Source organism: Rhinoderma darwinii, chromosome 2 (genome assembly GCF_050947455.1).
Source record: "Rhinoderma darwinii isolate aRhiDar2 chromosome 2, aRhiDar2.hap1, whole genome shotgun sequence".
NCBI lineage: Eukaryota > Metazoa > Chordata > Amphibia > Anura > Rhinodermatidae > Rhinoderma > Rhinoderma darwinii.
The window spans coordinates 396,868,340-396,886,429 of record NC_134688.1 but is presented as its reverse complement, the minus strand read 5'-3'; the positions used below and the strand labels follow the sequence as shown (position 1 = coordinate 396,886,429).

The 18,090-nt window shown below is 41.2% G+C and overlaps 1 protein-coding gene across 1 annotated transcript in view; it reads left to right on the top strand.

The window, feature by feature from the left end:
• Positions 1-18,090, top strand: part of PDK3 (pyruvate dehydrogenase kinase 3) — a 69,866-nt gene that overhangs the window by 22,741 nt on the left and 29,035 nt on the right. The window contains exons 2-3 of the mRNA XM_075854015.1: positions 13,673-13,814; positions 16,109-16,180. Of these exons, the coding sequence (XP_075710130.1) occupies positions 13,673-13,814; positions 16,109-16,180 (214 nt within the window). The remainder of the gene's footprint in view (positions 1-13,672; positions 13,815-16,108; positions 16,181-18,090) is intronic.

Genomic DNA, 18,090 nt, shown 5'->3' with positions numbered 1-18,090 from the left:
CTCAAGCAGGCATGGTAAACGTGGTTGACACGACCCCCCCCCCCATTCCCTTTTCTATAGTTTTATAGTGCCACTTTGTATTTCACGGCACCCCTGCCCTTCCTCCCTTCAAACCCTCGCCACTCTCCTTCCCCCCCCTCGCGAAAAGCCACTCCCCCCCCCCACTCTCGGCACCAACGCCAACCATCGCGATAAGCTACACCCCCCCCCCCCCTCCTTGCGGCAACTATTCCCCCCATGTGTGAACACCTACCTAGTAGACGGGACCTAGAGCCGACCACTGATGCATCCACTTGAGAGGTGGCTGGGCCGGCATCTAATGCGCATGCGCGTCCTAAGGACGGAGAGGATATCCTTGCGCAAGCGCGGCCACCGCTAGAGCAAAGCAGTGGTGGCCGGATCCCTAGACAACGAGGAATAAACAAAGATGCAATGAACAAGATTTTGAGAGGAAATCCCTGGAAAATTACATCTTTTAGAAAAATAAAGGTAATTACAAAAATGTATATCTTTATATGGTTGAGCAAAATAAATAAATTTATCAAGATGGGAATAACCTTTTAAGTGATAAGCAAAATGGAAAAAGAGGCAGCACTCCCAATACCTTTTAAGTGATAAGTTGCTGCAGTGTGATAACTTATCAGGGTTTAGTTAAAGATTGCTACATCTCTATACATGCCAGTAGCCTTCTAGTATGTTTATGGACTGTTGCTACAGTATGTACATTAACATAAAGATCTCAAAAGGCTACTGTATATTTACGTTGAGACACTGAGCGGTTTATTTTCTCATCCATCCACCACCCCCTTCCCCGACACACCTTCACACACCCTGTTTCTTGACAATAATCTGTGGCGTTGTTTTGTGTTTTCCCATCAGTGTGATACACCGTATTTGATAGAATCAGTCGACTATTTAATATCTATGGTCACCCCCTTGAGAAAGACGTTTGGCACCCCCCTAACTGAGCAGTGATAAAGGTGTCTTTCAGCCGACAGTTATTGCATGTCTATGACCATGTATTGTATGCCTATGGCAAATGCACAGAGCCTGTACGGCAGTAAAGGAAGGCTACATGGCTGCCTAAGACCGAGCGGTACAGCCTCCGTATGCTGCTGTAAGGTTAAGGAGAATACCTCCGCACATATGGCATCCAATGGAGCATTCCACAAAACCTCTGTACATCTCCGTATGAGATCAGAAGCATTTAAGAGCATAGTAAGGGCCTGTACACTTGTTTGGGTGCTGTACTACAGCTCTGAACAACATGGAAGATTGTACACAGCTGTAATACGGTTGTGTGCTTGAGCCGTAATTTGAACAATTAGTTGTTATATTCAGTTTATTTGGACAGCATTGAAAGTGACAAAATCCAAGCTCGTGCACTGATACCCAACTTTTTACTTTTAGCTTCAATTAACTTTTGGAGGTTGGTAAAAAAAAATAAAAATGTAATATGCCTGTATCGCCTTGTGGATCATAAGAGGCAAATGCAAGAATAATATATGCTCATATGGTGTAGAGGAGGTAAAACCTCTTAGAAGCTGTTATTTAGCAATATTCATAGGTAAAAATATGCCAGGATAAGACTTCGTTCTTATCTGCGTCAGGGCTCCATTCGTGGGTTCCATTGGGGCTTTCCGTCAGGAGAACCCATGAACAGAACCCTGACTGAAGCAAACGAAAACCATAGGTTTCTGTTTGCATCACCATTGATTTCAATGGTGATGGATCTGTTGCAAATGGTTTCCATTTGTCACCATTGTTTAAGGGTTCTGTAGTTTTTTGTTGGAATCAATACCGTAGTCGACTGCGGTATTCATTCCGTCAAAACGTTGGAACCCATGAACAACGGTGACAAACGGAAACCATTTGCATCGGATCCGTCACCAATGAAATTAATGGTGATGCAAACAGAAACCTATTGTAAAGGATCTGCCAGACACAGCTTCTGTGTCGACGCCCGTGGTTAATCAGTCTGCACCTGCTCCTAGGTCAGATAGAGTGACTCGATCTGCTACCACTCAGGCTGGTAGGCTGAGGAGTGGGAGAACCTATCACAGCCTGGCCAGACGGTTCTAGCTCCCGCCCTCTGTCTATTTATACCTTCATTTCCTGCTCCTCCTTTGCCTGTGATTCTGTCTGGTTTCCTGGCTCTGCTGTTCCTGCTAGTACTATTGACCTCTGCTTCAAATTGACCCTGGCTTTACTGACTACTCTCCTGCTCTGCGTTTGGTACCTCGTACACTCCTGATTTGACTCGGCTCGTTCACTACTCTTGTTGCTCACTGTGTTGCCATGGGCAACTGCCCCATTTCCCTTAGCTTCTCTGTACCCTTGTCTGTTGTGCACTTGTATAGGGACCCTCGCCCAGTTGTATGCCGTCACCTAGGACGGGCCGTGCAAGTAGGCAGGGACTGAGTGGTGGGTAGATTAGGGCTCATCTGTCTGTCTCCCTACCCCAACATTACACCTATGGTTTCCGTTTGTTTCAGTCAGGGTTCTGTTCATGGGTTCCCCTGAATGAAAGCTCAGACGGAACCCATAAACGGAGCCCTGACGCAGATATGAACGAAGCCTAAAATACAACAGGTACTTCATGTAAGTCAATACAGAAATATTTGAAAAAGTTAGCGCAGTAAATAAATAATATCCTCAGGGTGTCAAAGAACACAACATTACAAAATGCATTAATCATAAAATGTATCCACATATTGTGTGACAATTGACATCCTATCCAGCCTAATTGATTCTTATCTGCGGCCAAATTGTGTTCCTGCTTCTATTCCCGTACAAATTGCCCGTCACAGCGTGGAGTAAGGTGGCTGCCGTTCATTGCTAGTCCACGTAAGCTGACAGCATGAAAAGTGTACATTGTATACTGCATGACCTCTGTAGCAAGGGCATTATAATCTACTCATAGCTGTGCATTGATGCAAATAAATGAAGCTCTTTAACAGTAGAAATCGGGTAAATCATTCCAGATTCTGTTGAACGCGTGATTTGTTAGGTCAAATATATATTTTTAAAATAGGCCACATGATAAACTGTAAGAATTTAGCTCCTCCACAAGTATTTAAAAACTGCAGTGGCTTTTCATCTCTACATTAAATTAGACACCAAGCCAAATGGTCCTTTTTATATAATTAATCCTGGAATCAGACATAACTAGAGACTTTTATCTTGCCCATATAATGCCTCTATTACGTAGTTTTAATCTTTTTCCTAGGGTTGTTATTATAGAACTCCATGGAAAAACTATGGAATTATATAATCCAAGTCTTCCAGTGTTGCAAGCCAGCTCTTGGCCATTGGAAAAGGACTTCCAAGACTAATGATCCAAATTAAACGTCTTCTTAATTCCATCAAGATAAAATATGAAATGCAATAATAGCGACTATGCTTGCAGTGTTTGCTATCTTTTATCTGGATGGAATAAAAAATACCATTTTATATGTTCAGTGCAGGAGCGAAGTCAGCCAATTTGTTGTGAATTCACTTGACTTGGGCCATGCTGCGGTTCCCTACACAGTCGGTGGCCAGTGCCATTCTTTGCAGCGAAGCATATTGAAAGGATGCAGCCCTAAATTGGTGTTGTGGCCCCTTTATTCTTAGAATCGGTGGGAGTCCCAAAGGTGGGACCCGCACCAATCATGAAATGATGGTATATCCTAGAGCTATGCCATCTCTTTATAAGATGGGCATAACCCTTTTAATAAAGCCAAGTTCCGTCTTTAACACTGAAGGTTTCCGGTTGGCCATCTTATCACTCCTCTTGATGTCCATGTGTTCCCTGCTTTGCTTTGTTTTTTCAATACATATGTTCTGCAGGGAAGACAAACATTTATATTGCATGTACAGGTAGTTGCGGAGCCTTAGCAGCCAAACCCTTTATGACCAGTCCCTGGCTGTAGGACCACATATGAGAAGGGATTATCCAAACCAGACCATCTCATATGTACCACCCGAATCTAATTATTAAGCTATTTATCAATGGGATGGCTTGAAAAGTAGGTTTCTGCCAGTGTGACTCTCTTATTTCTAGTACAACCGCTGAGTAACATGCAGCTTTAATAATGGTAATTTACAATAGCGTTGTGAATTTCGTTATATTACCAAGGTTCATACCATGTTTATGTCCATCTACATTTCCTTGTTGGCTTTCCTTTTAGTTACCTAGTTGCAAAACATTCTTCCTTTTAGATTTTGTTCCACAACAAGCAATTAGTCGGAGAGCTGATTGTGGATTAATGATTGGCTGAAGTTCAGGTCAGGCCATTTACTTTGGCAGAGCATTGGTAAGCCGGCATTGTGTCTGGATATTGTTTTGCTCCGTATGCTCAGAACACTTGGTGTATTAATTGTATTGACTATGAATTCCTTAGTCTCAAGCAGAGACCCAAACAACCAGAATTTTCTAACGAAACCATGATAGGTTATAAACACACCTAACGCTCTGCACAACTTGAAATGTAGTTGTTAATGGAGGTAAAAGAAATAAAATACCAAGCAAATTGTATTTATATTTTACATATATGCAATTTCAATATACAGTGTGTTAAATAGAAGAAAAAGCCATTCAGCAACATTTGATTCGATTTAGAGAGGGAAGCAGTGCAGCTACAGAATGTAAGCAATTTATGGCGGTGACTTATTAAAGGTTGGTAGGAAAACGCCAGACACTGTGTTAGGCCTAGTGGAGGACCTAAGAAGATGGTGAGAGAGAGATCCAGAGAAACTCAAAGACAGAATTCCTGTGTCATGCACCATCCCTTTAGGCTGTGTAATATGCATAACACCGTGGGGCAGTTAAGCTCGGAGTGTTTCTTTAGACCTAGCAATATGTAATGTATATTGTACATACAATACCCTGAACTTTTCAATTTATCAAACTATTATATACCTTTGCCTGCACCAAGCATGTCTGCTAACCAGTCACTCTCATTCTTTCTGCTCAGATAGAGACACGTCTGGCTCCTAAACTTTTAAATAAATGTTTGTCTCCACTATATCCCATCTGTGAATACAAGAAAACCATTTGTGAATAGTTATAAAATACCTATATCACCTGTCAAAGCTTCTTTCCTCTTTAAACTGAGTTCTCATGTCATGATCAAAATGCGTCAAAACCGTGGAATTGTGCCGTGACTTTCGCCAAATCGCAAAACAGTTTTTGGTTTTTTTTGCATTGTGTGAACCTAGCCTAAAGGCTGAGTTTCTACAGGTTGTTTCTGCTGCACGTTTAAACTGGAGTTAAAACCGAATCAGAAAAAATGCATACAAAAAAACACGCACAAAGTTGAGACCAAAAAAATGCAGCTTGCACTGCACTTAACCAATTAAGGTGCCTGCCTGACAGACTGTGTAGAAATACCTAAAGAAAAAACCCTTTTAAAACGTAGGCTTCATTCACATCTGCGTCAGGGCTCCGTTCAGGTGTTCCGTCTGAGCTTTCTGTCGGGAACCCATGAACGGAAACCATAGGTTTCCGTTTGCATCACCATTGATTTCAGTGATGACAGATCCGGTGCAAATGGTTTCCGTTTGTCTCCTTTGTGCAATGGTTCCGTTGTTTTGACGGAAACAATACCATAGTTGACCGTGAACGGAGTCATGACGCAGATGTGAACGAAGCCTTAGTAGACGAATATTAGCCATTCTTTTACTGCGGCTCCACGTAAACAAACAAACACAGGCAAAAAACATAGCAAAAATATCCTGTGGAAATGTGATATCAATGTTTAAGGCCTCATGCACACGACCGTAGCCGTGTGCACGGCCTGTGATTACGGCACGGACGGCCGTGCGGTGTCATCTGCGGGCAGTCCGCAAGTCACGAACCATGCACACATTGATTTCCACGAGCCTGGACTGCAAATGCAGCCCGTATAAAGACTTGTTCTATTTTTTTGGGGTCCAGTCTCCCCGGCCATCGCACCGACCATGGAAACCATGGTCGTGTGCATGGGCCCATAGAAATTAATGGGTTTGCAATTCATCCGCTTTTTTGCAGATGAACTGCGAGCGCAAAAACACGTTTATGTGCATGGGGCCTTAGGCTGTGTTCATATCAGCGTTGTGTTGTCGATGAGAGGTTCCGTCTGAGCTTTCCGTCGGGTGAACCCCTCAACGGAAAGGCAAATGGAAACCATAGCCGTCATTGCAGTCAACTACGCTATTGAGTTCATCAAAACTGAGCCCTTACGGAATGGTGACAAACGGAAACCATTAGCAAAGTATCCGTCACCATTGAGATCAATGGTGATGCAAACGGAAGCTATGGTTTTCGTTTGCCTTTCCGTTGAGGGGTTCCCCTGACGGAAAGCTCCGATGGAACCCCTCAAAGGAAACACACCGCTAATGTGAACAGGCCCTAAGCCGTTAGGCCTGATTCACATGAGCGTGTTAAACGTCCGTAAGACGGCCGTTGAAACAGCGGCCGTCACAAGGACCTATGTAATTCAATGTGGCCGTTCACACAGCCTTTGTTTCAACGGACCGTGTGAAGGGTCAGTGGGAAAATAGGACATGTCCTATCTTTTCACGCATCACGCATCCCTCCATAGACTCTCATCTATGGGGATGCGAGACATCGCGTCCCGCAGCGCTGAGCACGGATGCACCTCAGACGTGAAAAACTGCCGTTTTTCATGTTCGAGATGCGCAGCGCTCGTGTGAATCAGATCTTGCTACGATGTGCAGTCCTTCTATTCCTGCAGGGCAGTTGATCTAGATGTGGAAAGTCATAGCTAATATCGTGCTGGGATTAGAGGGCTCTTCGATTATAAACAGAATATCCTGCTGTTTAATGCTTCTAGTGTATTTATAGAAGGCAACCAATAGAATTGTGTCTCCAAGCCTACTCCTGTACATTTTAGTAGTTATGAATAGAATCAAGTTTCCACAGACATAGTGTAAAATGGCAAATCAAAGGACAAAGATTTCTGCAGCTGTAAGGCAGCAGAAAATATATTGTGCTTGATAAATATGATGCGCGCAAAATTTAGCTGCTACCTTCATTTTTAGGTGCAAAAAAGTTCATCTAATTTCTATTCGGTAATTAGTTGGGGTTCAGCCTTTTAGGGTATGTTTAGACATATTCCGCAATGCAAATCTATGGCAATTTACAGTACAATACCTGTAGATGGGGCTTATAAAACTCTATCCACATGTAGCGGAAAAAATCTGCGCAGAAACTTAAAGGAACAGTGTCACCAAAATTTTTTTTTTTATATCAGTTTGATGTTAGTGTTTTATTAAAAACGTTTATATTTATTTGTGTGTTACTTTTTTTTATTTTTTTACTTTTTCTTCCCTATGGGGGCTGCCATTTTTTTTTCCATTTCTGTATGTGTCGATTAACGACACATACAGACATGGAATACGGCAGCTACAGTCCCATAGTGAATGCGAACGGGGCCCGTTCCATCCACTATGGTGTACGCCATCTGTGTGGGAACGGCATGCACCGCTCCCACACAGTCCAAGTTGAACTGTGCGCCGTCCGGTGCCATTTTCCTGTGGACCGGAAGTCGCGGCCGGACAGTAAGATTACTACTTCCGGTCGCGTCTTCCAGACTTGTGCACTTGGAGCAGCGGCAGCAGACGGAGCGGACGGACCGGAGGGAGCGGCGGCGGCAGGAGCAGGTAAGTTATTTCTATGTATGTTCGTGTTTCAGTGTGTGTTTACTACTGTATGTAAACCTACTACACTGTGTGTTAGCTCAAAAAATGGCGACACACAGTGTAGGAGGTTTGACCGTTCAATCCCCTCGTTTCTCCCGGCACTAGCCAGGATAAAGGAGGGGGGGATTCTGAGAGCTCACTAGAGCGAGGGATTTTTTTCCAATTTTGTAGCATAAAGAAATGTGGTTGCTTTACCACATGCAATGCTGCAATTTTGGGAATTGCTCCATCTAGTGACCAGCACTGGGAAATATTATAAATTAGAATCTAATTTTATATTTCCTGACTCGTGAAGAAAATAAAAAAAATGAGAACAATGTTTAATCACCTACACACTAATTGTTTAACTAAAAAAAAGAATAAATTTTTTGCTAGCAACACATTCCCTTTAAGGCATGCGGCAAATTTTCAAATGCACAGCATGCCAATTCTGTTGCAGAATTATGCAGCAAATCCGAAGCAAAATCTGCAGTTTACAAATAACCATATCAAACTGTGCCTAATTCTAAGTACCATTCTGTGCCAGAGGTTGGCCTAAATAACAATGCTATACAGTGCAGCCGCCACCACCATGCTTTACAAAAAATTATATACTGTACATGGTTTAAGCAGCAGTACCACAGTACAGTGCTAAAATAATACCAAAATGACAAGCATTACTGAAATACTGTTACATGGGTAATTAATCAAGCCCAGGTACGTATTATTTAAGCATATCACTGATCCGTACCGACCCATAAAACGTAATATTTATTAAATATTGATGTATAAAAAAGGAATACATAGAATAGACGAAAATTAGGTCCAAATAAAGCCAAACCGTGAGCAGGTATGTCCAAGGGGGAAAAAGATAAACACTGGTGGCATGGGACCAACATCTGTCCCTTCCAGACACCCTGTATACCATTGATAGGACAAACAGCACCCACTGTGGAACCTATATCTGTCAAGTCCTACAAAATATCCCTATATCCATGTACCAATGTGTTCTCCCATAAAATAAGTGGTTCATCAAAAGTAAAGAAAATAGATAACCATCTTACCCTGCATGAGTGAAAAGAGAAAGCTCAGGCAGTGAAATGGTACAAGGATGCAAAAAATAGCTTAATAGCCAGGCTCATTATAGGACCACTTTCTTCACCTACGTGTACATGGCGTCTGCTCTGATCAGCGAATGTTTAACATCTAAATTCTGGGTTCTAGTGACATTACCGGGTTGTCTTCAGGTAGGTTCATAAATCGTATAAGAAAAGCCTGACACACCCGGAGTGACGTATAAGTCATGTGGGCTTTGCTAAAGGCAGCGATTGGCTAAATACACAGCCTGTAGCAACGGAGCACACTGATAAAAGTAAGGTTATGCAATTGGGAAGGGAAAATACTGGGCAAAACTGACATGGAAAAGGACTTAGGAATTTTAGTTGACATTAACCTTAACCAGTGCCACGCAGCTGCTGCCAAGGCAAATAAGATTGGGGTGCATCAAAAGAGGCATAGATGAACATGACAAGAACATAGTTCTACCACTTTATAAATCTCTAGTAAGTCCGCACATGGAATATTGTGTACAGTTTTGGGCACAAGTGCATAAAGACATAGTAGAGCTAGAGTGGGTTCAAAGGCAGGCAACTACAGTAATAAATGGAATGGCTGGACTACAGTACCAAAAAAATTAGGGTTATTTAGATCCGAAAAGGGGTGACCTAATAACCATATGTATAAATGTATCAAAGCTTACAACAGAAATCTCTCTCGTGATCTATTTATACCCAGGACTTTTGGTAACTGTATATTAAGATCAACACACCGTTACCAAATAACAGTTCCATGTATAATTTAATAACCACGCTATACAATTAATAATAGCATTGCTGGTAATCCCCTGAGGTGCCCTGCCTCCTTCAGCCGGGGTGGCTTATTCTCTCTCTCTGCAACCACCCAGGTCGTACACCCCTAAGGCCTTCTATGTCTGGCTTGTCAACAGGCTCCAGAGGCAACTGTGGGGAATTTCCGCTTCTCCAGGTTTGGATTGCTCCTGATTGCATGTGATGTAGCTCCCTAAGGTATGGGCCCGCTACCTCCCAGAAAGGATGAACATGTTGCAATCTTATATTATTTAGTACAATTATTCCAGTTATTAGAAACTGTGTGATAGAACTGCAAATATCTCATTTTTTATCTTGGTGGGATCAAGTTGCTAAGGTTGGCAATTCATTTATAAATGGTTTCGGATAAGTGTTCTGCTTCATAAACCTGTTGGACATTACATTGTATTTCTTTGAAGGATAAACATTTGAGGAAACCTTCGTAAAAGGTTTGTAGCCACGTTTAAAGAATAACCTTTTCCGGCATATTATTTGGAAAAAATGGAAGAGAACTCATTGATTAGAGAGGTTTATAAAATGATTGTTACAGTCCTTTTCAGCAGCCATGTTAATTAACTACTCATTGTACATAGCAATTTTTGGCGGGATGAGGTAGAAGGAAGTCTGACCTCACAATTCAATGAATTGAATTGTAAAAGCTTTTAAGAAATTACAGGTCATAAAGAACTGTGCTGCAGAGGTGTTACATTTACTGTTCTAGAGTTGTGTACCTTTTGGTAGAGAATCTTCTAATATGAGGTGGTATTGCTAATACAATAGAAGAGAAAAGTAAGCAATTGGCCACGTAGGAAGGTGCTAGCACGCTGATCCTAAAGGACTTTTCTACTGTAAATGTTGGGTACAAATATTGGTGTCAAGAGACTTGGGTGTCATCACAAGTACTGGAAAACATTTTTTGTTAACGATGGGCTTGTCATTCTTCACGGTCTACATGGTACCAGTATACTATAAACAATAGTAAATTACACTTTTTTATGACTTGGTAGACTTGACAAAGAATATTAATTAACACAGTAATAGATGCGTTAAGAATTTTGCTTGCAAAACCTGTATCGATATAAAAGGTATATAGCTTAGCCAGCAAAGTGTACAGTTGACATATTTGAGTAGCCACTGGGAAGAGTCTAATCCCCTGGCACAAATCAGTATGAAGCAGTATGCTATGACGTGTAAGTTGTGGGGCACATGTCTCCGCCGGTTGTAACCAGAAACTAATCACATATCATACTTACCTGTGACACCTTCCCCAAGTACTTGTACAAAGTAACATTGTATTTAGCTGCATCCGATCACCATTGAATGGTCTTAATTGTGAGGAATTCTTACTAAGGACCGCGATGGAGCCCCAATTCTAATAGTAACCAATAATACTTCTACACGCCCCAGGACAGCTGGAGTTGAAACAATGAGCCACATCAATAGTACGTGTACTGCATTAATTGATTGATGAATGAACTGTACGAATGATGGGGGAGGTTATTACTTCTAAACGCCACACAGACGGACCAACAGTGAGGCTGATATCAACGCCTGCTGTAAAGTCCTGGCAAAAAGTTTTGAAACTGACACAAATTTTGGTTTTCACAAATTTATCTTCTTCAGTTTTTATAGTGCCAATTTGCATTAACTCTAAATTATGAAGAGTGATCAGATGAATTGCAATTAATTTCAAGTCATTCCTTGCCATAAAAATTTAAATGAATCACAAAAAAAACATTTCTACTGCATTTTAGCCCTGCCACAAAATGACCTGCTAACATTATTTCAATGATCTTCTCGTTGGCTCAGGTGAAAATGTTAATGAGGACAAGGCAGCTGATATCACTGTCATGCTGATTGAATTATAAGAGCAGACTGGTTGCTTTGAAAGGGGGATGGTGCTTGAAATTATTGTCTTCTTCTGTTAACCATGGTTACCTCCAAGGAAACACGTGCAGTCATGATTGCTTTGCACCAAAAGTGCTTTACAGGCAAGGACATTGCTGCTTGTAAGATTGCCCCTAAATCAACCATTTATCGGACCATCAAGAACTGCAAAGAGGGATGGTCAATTGTAGTGAAGAAGGCATCTGGGCACCCAAAAAAGTCCATCAAGTGCGAGGACCATCTCCTAAAGAAGATTCAGCTATGGCATTGTTCAACACCAGTGCAAAGCTTGCTCAGGAATGGCCCGATGTCAGTGCATGTGCACGCACAGTTAGGAGAAGGCTTTTGGGGACTGGCTGGTGTCCAGAATGGCAGCAAAAGAGCCACTTCTCTCCAAGTAAAACATCAAGGTTGATTTTTATCCGAGGGAGTGGGCTCGCTCACAATTTTGCCTAAGAATACTTCCATGAATAAAGAATTGTATCTAAACATCCTCCAAGAGCAACTTCTCCCAACGATCCAGAGCAATATGGTGATGAACAATGCTTTTTCCAGCATGATGGAGCAACATGTCACAAGGCAAAAGTCATAACTAAGCGGCTCGGTGAACAAAAACATTGACATTTTAGGTCCATGGCCAGGAAACTCCCCAGATCTCAATCCCATTTAGAACCTGTGGTCAATCATCAAAATCTTATTTTTGTTTTAGTTTCCTTAATGTTTAGAGTATTTTAAGTGTTTTCCCACGAGGGGCGTTTATGACCTATCCACAGGATAAGTCATAAATGTCAGATAGATGCGGGTCCCACCTCTGGGACACGCACCTATCTCTAGAATGGGGCCCCCTAAACCCCGTTCTGGCTTTATCTGCTATCGCTGACTCCCGGCCACTTCCTGACTTTATGGTCGGGACTTATGAAAACAGCGTAGTTCACTGAGTTACGGAAGCAGCGTAGCATATGAGCTACGCTGTTTCCGTAACTACCATTCAGTTCTATGGGGCTTACAAAAATAGCGTAACTCAGCGAGCTATGCTGTTTTCACCTTCATGGTCGGAAATCAGCCGACACACAGAGGTAGAACGGGGTTTAGGGGCCCCGTTCTAAAAATATGTGCGGGTCCCAGAGGTGGGAAATCTGAAAGTGGTGGTGCTCAGTGATCATCTCTTCTGCAAACAACTAAAATCTGTTCTTTTTTTATGAGCATTAAAAACATATATATTTAAGTTCCCTGTAGCAACAAAAATAACAGAAGTAACCCTCCGCTGGGTCTCTTCAATGCATATTGTGTGGGGCAGAAAGTATCGTGAGCTTGTTGTGAAAGAAACCATTGATTATCGAAAGAAAAGAAGTGGATTTTGCCAAACTAGTCGAAATCCAGCCAGAAAAAGACTTGTTTAATAAATACTTAAACTGAGTGGTTTCATTTAAAGGACCGCTATAATGTCAAGGTAATTGGTCTAATGTTGGAAGCAATGGGTATTTAATAATGTAAGTGCAATGTGGGTTATTCGAAGTGTTGATTTTCTGGACAAGGCAGCTATTAAAAGAGAACTCATTGTGTAAGTCCTTTTACATATATAAGGTAAATTATGGTTATTTTCCTTATTAATTGCGGAGTGTTTTTCCTTGTGTTTTCTTTGAATCCATTTTTCTTTAAAATTACTGACTGGCTATTTGTACTTGGTGTACAGCAATTTATCTATTTTCCCCTTTCTCATTCTATTCTTCTGGGATTGTTTTAGTGAAACCCAATTTGACGTTCAGAATACCAATTTGTAATCTGTTATGCTTTTTTACCCTGTGTCTTAAATATAGCTGAGCCTCATCTACAAAGCGGTACCTGCAAATAAAATAACATTACTTTGTTTTGACTAAAATGGGTTGTCTATGGATGACAGCCACTGTCCATATACCCTGCATATCATGCTCGACCATTTATTTGAATAGCAACCATGTAATAACACATGTATGGCCAGAAGCGGCATCAACTGGTGAGAACAGCTGATCTCCTGGGGTAAAAGAAACCGGAGCCGCAACGATCAGCTGTGTTCATTTTATTCTATTCACTGACATACCATAATACTCATTTACCTTTTATGTCTGAGTTTTTGCGGCAAGTGTGCCTGTCCTTTGACGACATGGCCACTAATAATAATAATTATTCAATTTGACCAAAATCTGAATCTACAAAAAACATTTACTGAATGAGTAATGCTTTGGCTTTCCTGGCAGGGCGCAACAATGCCTGTGAGAAAACGTCCTACCTCTTTTTGCGGAAAGAACTACCAGTGCGGCTAGCAAACACACTTAAGGAAGTTAACTTGCTGCCTGAAAACTTACTCCAAAGACCATCTGTGAAATTAGTACAGTCCTGGTAAGTTATCTTGTATCTTCTAAAGATAAGTTTAAAGGTGATTTTTGCGAATTAACATTGATAACCAATCCTTGGGATAAAATGTGTCATTTCTGTGCGTCTGTTCACCTGCACACCAACAATCAGCAGCCCGTTCACTGTGGTAGCCAATACAAGACCATCTATTCGCAGCTCAGCCTTATTTAAGTGAGATGAGTTGCAGTACCAGATACGGCCACATGGACAAGAGTTAGGCCTCATGCACACGACCGTAGCGATGTGCACGGCTGTGATTTTCGGGTCGGCCGGCAGCGGAGTGTCACCCGTGAGCCACATGCAAATCGCGGTCCGTGCACATGGCCGCGTGCATTATTTCCTATGAGCCTGGACCGCAGAACACGGCTGTAATAAGACATGTCCGTTCTTTCTGCGGTCCAGTCTCCTTAGCCATGCACGGACCGTGAAAACCACGGTCGTGTGCATGGGCCCATAGGAATAAATGGGGCCGCAATTCTGCCGTGGATTTTCGGGGGAATTGCCGCCGCAAAAGCACGTTCGTGTGCATGAGGCATTATGCTATGTTTGTTTCTGCAGTGATTACATTGAGGAGAGCCTATCTTAAGGTTAAAACATCAGTGTTATTTCCCAAAAAAATATGACAACTGTTTTTAACCCAAAATGGATTAATCTACACTGCATATAAACAATAAGTATATTTAGTCTGCCTTCAAATCCCACAAGTAATATTTGTCACCTCTTCCCTGTAATCCATATAAATGTCTCCTGCCAGTCTTATAGAGGGGTGACCAGTGAAAGTTTAGGAGACAATACAAACCTTTTAGTTTGTAAATCCTTTTCTTATCTTACACTGATTTTTGAGCTCTAGGTTGTTTTTTTTGTAATTAAAGCTGCCCGTGCACATAAGATTATTGCCAGCAGCTCCACCAACAATCTACAGGCCCTTATACATGGGCCAATGATCGGGTAAACTACCATTTGTATGAACGCTCACTCCCGATCATTGCCCCAGGACAGCGATCAGCCATGCTCGTTTATCAGCTGATCGGATCTTTTATGTGGCCATAAAAATGGTCCTTAGTCAGCAGCATATCTCCCTGTCTAAACCGCAGCATGTCCAATTTATCTTGCGTTTCTGCTTGTGAATTGTATCTGACTAGTTTTATAAAAACACACTAAAATCTGCAGCATAAAAGCGCACCTATTTCCGCATCAAAATTTAAAAACTGCACCTAAAACGCATTAAAAAAAACGCACTATTATGTGCGGATTTTACCTGCGGTTTTGATGTAGATTTTCCACATGTAGCATGTACGTGTGCATGTAGCCTAAAAGGGTTGTCCCACCACAGCAACTTATCACCTATCCATAGGATAGGTGATAATTGTTTGATCGCTGGGGCTCCCACCATGCCCACAGCCGCTCCATTCATTCTCTATGGGACTGCCGGAGATAGCCGACTACAGCGTTCGGCTATCTCTGTCAGTCTCATAGAGAATGAATGGAGCGGCAGGGCGCATGCGTGACCTGATTCTCCGTTCATAAGAGGATTTGGGACCCTGATCTCTTTTTTTCACTCCACGTTTTTGCATTCTGTTAAAAGGTACTGTTTGGGGTTTTTTATGTATAAAGTTCGTCTAACACCATGTTTTTGCATCCAGTTATAAGCTACCTGTAAAAAAAAAAAAAAAAAGTATATACCATGATGCCTTTTCTGTTGCGTCCTGTGGCCATTGACTACTACTGTATAGGAACAGTCTGGATCCCTTTCTTTAACAGTTAGCTAGTTATTTCCGCGAACCGCTGTAGTATTACATCATGGTGAAGGTGTAGGCACACAGCACAGGTGCTGGTACCGCCGCACTTAAGCAGTTCAACAGAGGTTGGGGGCTTTCTCGGTCAGGCCCACGTGATCTCGGGTGGGCCATGTGTATGTGCCTAGTACGGCCTGCCTAAGTGATAATTACACTTACTTGTAATTTGATTTTCCGGAGCCCATGATCGCACGCTATATTCCCTCCATAAACTGGTGACCTCTCTTGGTCTGAAAACCACTGAGGCATGGTGGGAGGTTCTACCTTTATATACCTTCAGTTTTTTTTTTAGATGTTCTACTTTCTTGGTGGTGCTGTCATAGGTTCTGGAAAATAAAAATAACATGCACAAAAAACAATGACAATGATTATTTTAAATGAAGATTTGACCTAGTAAAACAAATGATGTAATGTAACAAAGGAGCCTGCACATTTCAAATAAAGAGGAACTTTATGAAACGGTCATTTCTGCTTCCCTTTTAGGTATATGCAGAGTTTTCTTGAACTTTTAGAGTATGAGAATAAGAGTCCTGATGACCCTGATGTACTGTATGAGTAAGTAAATTGTGCATTTGGTAATTGGCATTTAACAGATTTTAAAACTGATGCATTTTCTGCATCAAATGGATATCCTGTCGCCCATTTACATTAAAGGCTAATTCCCCCACAAATTCCCCCTTACCGACTTAACAAAACCCCTAGCACTGTAAGAATGTAGGAATAATCCCCAGCCCTAAATGAGATCAGAGGTGGTGTTTTATGTACTTTTCATGTTGTGGCAGAATGTGGTGTACTTTATTTTGCACTGTCTCTTTAACCGGTTGAGGACAGCCCACTGTATATATACAGCATGGGTTTAAGCTTGCTGCCAGAGCGATATTGGCAGCTGAATGTCAGGTGCTCAGCAGTCAGACACTGCCAGAGACCCTGGAGAGAAGACGGAGTTGGTTTTTGCCGCTTTTGTCTTCTCTGTGCTCACGTACACAGCGATCAATGAGCACTGCGTATAGAATAGAGGCAGCGGTATCTGTCAAGGGTGCTGCTGGGTATAGCTAGACCCATCACAGCCCTAACAGTGACAATAGTCACTAGAGCAGTGCTGATTCCCCTGTAACTAGGGCAGCTGTGCAGCGTCCGCTACAGTGCAAAAGTTTAGTGTAAAAAAAATAAATAAAAAATAAAGTCCCCCAAAGGTCTTTTCTGACCTTTTGAGGCACAGGCCATTTTAATAAAAAACAAAGTAAAATAAATAAACCAATCATTGTTGTAACGCGAGCCTCAACCCAATTGCCTTAAAATAGACTTGTAATATATAAAAATGGACAATGAAGATCACAAATAAAAGGTTTATTTAAGGGTAACCCTGTATTATTACCTGAAAAAAATAACAAAAAAGCTAAATAAAAAAGCAAAGTTTTTTTTTTTTTTTTTTTTTTTTTTTTTTTAAATATTCAAACTATAATCCTCAAGATGCTAAAAAAAAAACACAAATTATGTGTTTAAAAATAATAGGAAAAAAAACCTGCATTGTTCACCAAAAGCAAAAATCACGCCGCTAGCCCAACAAATAAAATCGTTATAGCCATTTAGCTAACGCGTGCTATAAATGGCTTAACAGTGACTGGTACTGAACTGGTTAAATTTGCACTAAACTGCCTTTCCTTCCCTAGAAGTGTTGTACAATATATGTATATTCTATGTTATTTTATGTTTTCACAGATTATTTGCATTGGCAGGTTTAACCCCTTAAGGACGCAGCCTAGTTTTGGCCTTAAGGCTCAGAGCCCATTTTTCAAATCTGACATATTTCCCTTTATGTGGTAATAACGTCGGAATGCTTAAACCTATCCAAGCGATTCTGAGATTTTATTCTCGTGACACATTGGGCTTCATGTTCGTGGTAAAATTTGGTCGATAAATTCAGTGTTTATTGGTGAAAAATTGCAAAAATTAGAGAACATTTGGAAAAAATAGAATTTTTCAGAATTTAAATGCATCTGCTTGTAAAACAGTCGGTTATACCACCCAAAATAGTTACTAGTTCACATTTCCCATATGTCTACTTTAGATTGGCATCGTTTTTTGAACGTTCTTTTATTTTTCTTGGACGTTACAAGGCTTAGAACATAAACACCAATTTCTCATATTTTTAAGAAAATGTCAAAAACCTTTTTTTTAAGGTACTTCTTCAGTTCTGAAGTGGCTTTGAGGGGCCTATGTATTAGAAACCCTGATAAAACACCCCATTTTAAAAACTAGACCCCTCAAAGTATTCAAAACTGCATCTAGAAAGTTTTTTAACTCTTCAGGCTTTTCACAAGAATTAAAGCAAAGTGGAGGTGAAATTTGCAAATTTCATTTTTCTTGCTGAATTTCAATTTTATTAAATTTTTTTTCTGTAACACAGAAGGTTTTACCAGAGAAATACTACTAAATATGTATTGTCCAGATTCTGCCGTTTTTAG